Source organism: Otolemur garnettii, unplaced genomic scaffold (assembly GCF_000181295.1).
Source record: "Otolemur garnettii isolate 467f Iridium unplaced genomic scaffold, OtoGar3 scaffold00001, whole genome shotgun sequence".
Classification (NCBI taxonomy): domain Eukaryota; kingdom Metazoa; phylum Chordata; class Mammalia; order Primates; family Galagidae; genus Otolemur; species Otolemur garnettii.
Genome location: NW_003852396.1, coordinates 28,441,399 through 28,449,265, shown reverse-complemented (window position 1 = coordinate 28,449,265; position 7,867 = coordinate 28,441,399). Strand labels below are relative to the sequence as shown.

The window sequence follows — 7,867 nt, the reverse complement described above, 5'->3', positions numbered from 1 at the left end:
GGCTCAAGCGAGTCTCCTGCCTCAGCCTCCCAAGTAGCTGGGACCACAGGCGCCCGCCACAACGCCTGGCCATTTTTTTGGTTGCAGCCATCATTATTGTTTGGCGGGCCCAGACTGGGGATTCAAACCCACCACCTTAGGTGTATGTGGCTGGTGCCTTAGCCGCTTGAGCCACAGGTGCCGAGCCATTTGGATCAAATCTTAAGAGACATGATTCCTAGAACAGCAGAATGAATGATGTGCTGCTTTTTGCTTCTTTCCGGACTCTTTGCCGCAAATAGCTCAGAGCACGAACAGCTGTTTGTTTTTAGCAGTTCACTTCTTTGCGTTGATTGAGGCTTTCAAACTATCATTTTGTTAGGCATTCTCACTGCCCAGCTTTTCAGAGATGAAATGCTTTTTTTCTGATTTTCATTTCATCTTTATCCATTTTTCCTCTGGGAGTAGGAATGAGGGTATAGAGATGGCTGTAACCTTGAGATGAAATTGGGCCAGATAGCAGTATGCTAGCTTTTGTTCTTTAAATGGTTTGCACTGCTCCTTACCCAGGAGGAGAGGAAGAGGCTTCTCATACGAATTCCTTAATTTGTCTTCATCCCTTGCTGGCCAGCTGCCTGTGGAGATGGAAATCATTTTTTTTCTTTGAGACAGAGCCTCACTTTGTTGCCCCATAGAGTCCCCTATTGTCACAGCTCATAGCAACCTCATACTCTTGGGTTCAAGTGATTCTCTTGCCTCAGCCTCCCAAGTAGCTGGGACTACAGGCGCCTACCACAACATTCAGATGTTTTAGAGATGGAGTCTTGCTGTAGCTCAGGCTGGTCTCAAACCTGTGAACTCAGGCAGTCTGCCCACCTCAGCCTTCCAAAGTGCTGGGATTACAGACATGAGCTACCACACCCAGCCTCAGAGATGGAAATCTTAAAGCAGGTGTCCTCAAACTATGGCCCAGGGGCCACTTACAGCCCGCCTAGGACATTTATCTGGCCTGCCGGGTGTTTTTGCTGCCACCGCCTATCCTGCAGCCGACGCGTTCCTGGGCCCGCAGTCTGGCCCTCCAATGGTCTGAGGGACAGTGAACTGGCCTCCTGTTTAAAAAGTTTGAGGACCCCTGTCTTAAAGCAGCACTCAGCCATCACTCTCTATGAGGCTACTCTTTCCTTTTAAAAAAATCTATTTACTTGATATTTATTTTTTTTTTTTTGGAGATAGGCTCTCACTCTCCTGCCCTAAGCTAGAGTATTATAGAGTCAACCTGGCTCACAGCAACCTCAAACTCCTGCGTTCAAGTGACCCTCTTGCCTCAGCCTCCTGAGTAGTTGGGACTACAGGCTCCCACCATGATACCTGGCTAATTTTTCTGACTTTGCTCAGGCTGGTCTCAAACTCCTGAGTTCAAGCAATCCTCCCACCTCAGCCTCCCAGAGTGCTAGGATTACAGGCAACCATGTAATTTGTTTTAAATTGAGGTATAACTTACATACAGTGAAGGCCACAAGTTCTGAGTTCTCCAGCACCCCAGCAGATTCCCCTGTGTCCCTTTTCAGGCAGTACTCCCAAAGGTAGCACATTTTACCATGTTAGCTTGGAATTCTATTCTTTCATTCCTCCTTTTTTTTTTTTTTTTTGAGACAAAGTCCCACTATGTTGCCTTTGGTAGAGTGCCATGGCATCACAGCTCATTGCCACCTCAAACTCTTGGGCTTAAGTGATTCTCTGCCTTAGCCTCTCAGATAGCTGGGACTACAGGCATCTGCCATTGCAGTTGTCGTTGTTGTTTAGCTGGCCCAGGCCAGGTTTGAACCCACCAACTTCGGTGTATGTGGCTGGTGCCATAACCACTGTGCTACGGGTGCTGAGCCTGTCCTTGCTATTATGTGATAAAACTTGTGAGGTGTGAAAACTCAGGAATCCTGCTGTCATTTTATTATTTTATTTCTTTTCAGTTCTATGAAGTTATTGATAAGATGAACATTACACTAATGTCACATTTTTGTGTAGCCCTTAGTCCAATCCTATCTCATCACTACACTCAATTCTCATAATTGCCTGTTGATATAGGCCCAGATTATAATCTTATTTATACATGAAGAAACTGAGGCCCAGAGGGAGAAGTGAGTTACCTAATTAAATATTGCTAGTAAGTGGCAGGACCAATACTTGACACCAATTTCAGTGTTCTTTTCACTGCAGTATGTAGATTTGCTGAAACTGCTCATGGTAAGCATAGACTCTACAACAGTGATTCTCAGCACAGGAGATGGTACCCCTCAGGGGATAATTAATAATGTCTGGAGATAATTTGGATTGTCACTTTGTCACTATTTGGGGTTCCTGCATTCAGTGGGTAGAGCTTAGCGATACATAGGCCACATACCCCCAGAAAAATAATTATCTGGTCCAAAATGTCAGTAGTGCTAAGGTTGAGAAATCCTGTTCTAGAACAATTGAGTTTCATGCTTTGTTTCTCCAGAACAGGTGAAATACCCATTAGCCTCCAAAACACTAGTGATGAACTTGATCCTTTTAGAACTGGCTGCTCTTCAATAGCAGTAAATATTTATCAATCACTAGGTTTTATTCAGAATATTGCATGAAGCATGATTATGGATGTGGAAAGGCATTAGAGATGGTCTCTTCACCCAGGGAGTTTAGAGACTGACTGCTGGAGGAGGTAAAGGGGATCTGGTTACTTTGTCCTGATTGCAGATAAGCATTCCCTATTCCAGGAGCTACTGCATGCAGTAGTGGCTGTGTTGAAGGACTACCTTGATTAAAGCAGTGCTAGTGGTTTAAGTTAACCCTCCCAATAACTGGTTCTTCCTTTCTACAGCTATGCGATGCCTACCAAAACCATGGAGGTGTTGCGGCTGCCAGACCAAGGCAACAAAATGGTCCTGGACTCAGTCCTTACCACCCATGAACGAGTGGTTCAGGTAAGCACTCCAAGAGAACCTGAAATGTATTTGCCGCTCCTAGTTCTTCGCTTTGTCCTTTTTTTCTCCTTCTCTTTTATCCTTTTCTTCCACTTCCCTGCCCCTGGAATGATGGTGCTTTTCTAGGATTCAGTTCTAGACCCCTTCATTTCTCCTTTTATAATACCTCCCCCTGTGTGATCTCATTCATCCTCTGGCCTCAGTGACCAATAGTTCTGATCTGTTGGCTGAGCTTCAGACATGATATCCAGTTGTCTACCAGACTTTTCCACTTGGATATTCCACATATGGGCCCCCTATACTTAAGTGTATGCAAAACTAAGCATAGAGTGGCTGTCCTCTTTTTCTATAATCCTCCCCACCTTTGAGCCTAATATGTGATCCATCTTTATCCTCTGATATCTGTTCTTTCACCAAATTCAATAGCTTTTACCTCCCAATATTCTTTCAGATTCATCTACTTCACTTACCAATGTGATCATGGCATTTTCCTACTACAACCGTCAATGGCTTCCTTTTAGCTCTAGCTATTATCCTCTGTTTCTTTTTCCTGCAGAGACAAATGGGTGACAACCACACTACCATGGGTAATTAAACATTCACATCTCAGCAGCTTTAACATAATTCCCTCTTTTATTTTATTTTTATTTTATTTTTTGAGACAGAGCCTCAAGCTGTTGCCCTGGGTAGAGTACCGGGGCATCACAGCTCACAGCAACCTCCAACTCCCAGGCTCAAGTGATTCTCTGCCTCTGCCTCCCAAGTAGCTGGGATTATCAGGTGCCCGCCACAGCACCCAGCTATTTTTTGGTTGCAGCCATCATTGTTGGCTGGATTCAAACCTGTCAGCTTAGGTGTATGTGGCTGGTGCCTTAGCCACTTGAGCCACAGGCGCTGAGCCAATAATCCCCTCTTTTATTAAAACAACTTTATTGAAATATAATGATCATGGCTTGGTACCCATAACACAGTGGTTATGGTGCTGGCCACATGTACCAAGGGTGGTGGTTTTAAACCCGGCCCAGGCCAGCTAAAATAACAATGACTACTATAACAAGAAAATAGCTGGGTGGTTGCTGTGAGCTGTGATGCCACAGCACTCTACCCAGGGCGACAGCTTGAGACTCTGTCTCAAAAAAAAAAAAAAAAGACATATAATGATCATGTCATATAATTCACCCATTTAAAGAATATAATAAAATGGTTATTGGTATAATTAAAGAGTTATACAACCATCACCACAATTTCAGAAAATTTTCATCACCCCAGAAAGAAACCCTGTGCCCATTAGCAGTCACTCCCCTCACTGTCCCCCTCTCCCCTAGTCCCTTGCAGCCGCTAATGTATTCCTGTGTCTATGCATTTACCTCTTCTGGGCATTCCATTTAAATGGAATTGTACAGTATCTGGCTTTTTGTCTCTGGCTTCTTTCACTTAGCAAGTTTTCAAGTTTTTTCTATGTTATAGTATTCATTTTTTTTCTTTTTTCTTTTTTTTTTTTTTTTTTGAGACAGAGCCTCAAGCTGTCCCCCTGGGTAGAGTGCCGTGGCATTATAGCTCACAGCAACCTCCAACTCCTGGGCTCAAGCAAGTCTCCTGCCTCCGCCTCCCAAGTAGCTGGGACCACAGGCGCCTGCCACAGCGCCTGGCTATTTTTTGGTTGCAGCCGTCATTGTTGTTTGGCGGGTCCGGGCTGGGGATTCGAACCCGCCACCTTAGGTGTACGTGGCTGGCGCCTTAGCCGGTTGAGCTATAGGCGCTGAGCCCTTTTTTTTTTTTTTTGTCTTGAGACAGAGTCTTACTCTATCACCCAGGGTAGAGTGCTGTGGTGTCATAGCTTACAGCAACTTCAAACTCTTGTGCTCAAACAATCCTCTTGTCTCAGTAGGTGGGACTACAGGCACCCACCACAGTGCCTAGCTAATTTTTCCTATTTTAGTAGAGACAGGGTCTCACTCTTGTTCAGGCTGCTTTCAAACTCCTCAGTTCAAGCAATTCACCCACCTCCCAGAATGCTAGGATTACAGGCATGAGGCACCGTGCCCAGCCACATTCATGCCTTTTATTGCAAAATAATTTTCATTGGATGGACATCACTCCTTTTTAGTCAAAAAACATACAGCAAGATAATAAGAGGAATCTTAAGGTAGTAATGTCTTAAATCTAAACGTGCTAATTTTATTTGTATTTATTTATTTATCTATTTTTTTGAGACAGAGTCTCAAGCTGTCAAGCTGTCGCCCTGGGTAGAATGCTGTGGCATCACAGCTCACAGCAACCTTAAACTCTTGGGCTTAAGTGATTCTCTTGCCTCAGCTTCCCAAGTACCTGAGTCTATAGGCCCAGCTATTGTTTTTGTTGTTGTTGTTGCAGTTGTCATTGTTGTTTTAGCTGGCCCAGGCTAGGTTTGAACTTGCCAGCCTTGGTGTACGTGGCCAGCGCCCTACCCACTGAGCTATGGGCTCTGCCTTAAATGTGCTAATTTTAAACATAACTAAGCACTTACAGTCTTTGCTTCCTTAAATGTTGCCAGGAGTACCTTATTTATAATATATCTATGGTAAATCTTGCAACCCAGGCCCATAGGATAAAGTTTAAACTCTTTAGTTTAGCCCTCAGGTGCCTTCCTGATTCTCCTCTTGCTTTTTCTCTTCACAGTTCATTCACTACAGTCACACATGAAGCTAATTTTAATTCCCTAACACTGTTATGGTTGATCATCCACTCTACTGTTGAATTCTCCTAGTTTATTCCTATTTTTCTTCAAGACTCCCCCCAAATATTACCTCTTCTGAAAGCTTTCTTTGGCCTTTCCCAATTGAGTTAGGTAGGTATTTCTCTTGTGGGTTCTTACAGTCCCCTGCCTGCCATTTCATCACCCATCTGATTCACCTCTGGATTCTTAGCACAGGGTCCGCCACCAGTCAGGTCCTGGTCTATATGGGCAAACCTAAGTTAAATAAGAAATTCAGTTTGGCCTTGACAACCTCTTGATCCAATTGTGACATTCATTGCACATAGGAGCAGATATTGGCAGTGACTTCTCAGCAAGAAAACTGAGCAGATGATCAGATGATCAGATGATCCTGTAAAGACCAGGTTAAAAAACCAACTTTTGGTGTTAAATCTTCCCCTTTATGCCTTTCTGGCTACCCTGAAGCTGGCATTTGAGGCTGTGCCATGCCTGTCCAATCGCTCAGTTTTTAGCTCCCTCCCTGACAGTATCTTCTTTCATTTTGCAGATCAGTGGTTTGAGTGCTACATTTGCAGAGATTTTTCTGGAAATAATCCAAAGCAATCTTCCTGAAGGAGTCAGATTGCTAGTGAAGGAGGTAGGTGCTAGTTTGGGAAGAGGCCCTGTAGTGGCCTACTTTTGCTCAAAATAAAAATAACAACATCTGGACTCCCTGGCTTTAGAAACAACAGAGACATGTGGATAAATTAGCCCAGGTAATAATCAAGAAAGATATGCAATCTGGTGTACTCAAGTCATTACTCTGAGGCATTAGGAATGATTCTTTGCAGACCATTGGACCTGACTTTCATCAACGTATCCTAATATTAGGAGTAAGACTATAACACCGCAGAATTCTCTCATTTATGACAGTTGTTTAGCAGAAAGGTTGTGGTTTAAGGTTATATACAGTGTAACCTTAAAAATCAGAACACAAATAGGAAAATGTACTTTTTTTTTTTTTGAAACAGAGTCTCTGTTGCCCCAGGTTAGAGTGCCATGGCATCAGCCTAGCTCCTAACAACCTCAAACTCTGGGCTCAAATGATCATCCTGCCTCAGTCTCCCAAGTAGCTGGGAGTACAGGCACCCCCCACCATGCCCTCCTAATTTTGTTTTTTGTGATGTTAGGGTCTTTCTCTTGCTCACACTGGTCTCCAACTCCTGACCTCAATTGAACCACCTGCTTTGGCATCCCAGAGTGCTAGGATTATAGGCACGAGCAATTGTGCCTGGCCTCTTTTAAATGCTTCTATTGTAATAGTTATACCATTTTGGCCTTAGTTCTACATATAGCTGTCTTCCTTCACTAGAGTATAAGTTCACTTAGAGCAAGGAAGATGCTTGATTAAACTTTGTGTCCCTGATACCTAATACAAGTCTGCTACATAGTAGATGATAAAAGTTAGTGGAACCTGGATCTTTCTCAACAGAGCAAGATTGAGGGCCTGTCTGGATGCTGTACATGTTTGAGTAAAACTAAATGCTTTTCAGTAATTTCCACTTTGTTCTGTTTTTCTCCTTAGCACACTGAAGAAGACTTCAAGGGACGGTTCAAAGCTCGGCCAGAACTGGAAGAACTGTTGGCCAAGCTGAACTAGCTATTGCAGACCTGCAGTATGCCAGCAGTGGTCATATTGAGTTCCAAGGAGAGGAGCTTCCCGGGTGGTCACAGTTAAGCAGGAGACCCGAGACCCTAACCCTTAGATTTCATAAGTTCTCATTCCTACTGCCAGGAATGCCTTCTCTCCTCTGTGGCACAGCTATGCTTGCCAGTTGCTACAACTAACCCTAATTATCCTTTGTCTAATAAAAATTTGCTATTGCAGACGCGTGCATATGAGTGTGCAGTGAGCCCATCTTTTTGAGTATCTTTTAAGAGATTCTGTTTTCTCACCTACAATGTTAGCACAGAATCATGTTCCCCTTCTGTCTTTTTCCACTGATAAAAAAATTCATCCTTTTGGGTGGCACCTGTAGCTAAGTGGGTAGGGTGCCGGCCCCAGATACCGAGGGTGGTGGGTTTGAACCTGGCCCTGGCCAAACTACAATAGAAAATAGCCAGACATTGTGGTGGGCTACTGTAGTACCAGCTACTCAGAAGGCTGAGGCAAGAGAATCGCCTAAGCCCAGGAGTTGGAGGTTGCTGTGAGCTATGACACCACGGTATTTTACTGAGGACAACAAAGTGAGACTCT

General features: G+C 44.0%; 1 protein-coding gene across 1 annotated transcript in view; it reads left to right on the top strand.

Moving 5' to 3' along the window:
- Window positions 1–7,507, top strand: part of MRPL48 (mitochondrial ribosomal protein L48) — a 69,904-nt gene extending 62,397 nt beyond the window's left edge. The window contains exons 6-8 of the mRNA XM_012801531.2: window positions 2,834–2,936; window positions 6,179–6,268; window positions 7,196–7,507. Of these exons, the coding sequence (XP_012656985.1) occupies window positions 2,834–2,936; window positions 6,179–6,268; window positions 7,196–7,270 (268 nt within the window). The 3' untranslated portion in view covers window positions 7,271–7,507. The remainder of the gene's footprint in view (window positions 1–2,833; window positions 2,937–6,178; window positions 6,269–7,195) is intronic.
- Window positions 7,508–7,867: the final 360 nt, after the last annotated feature.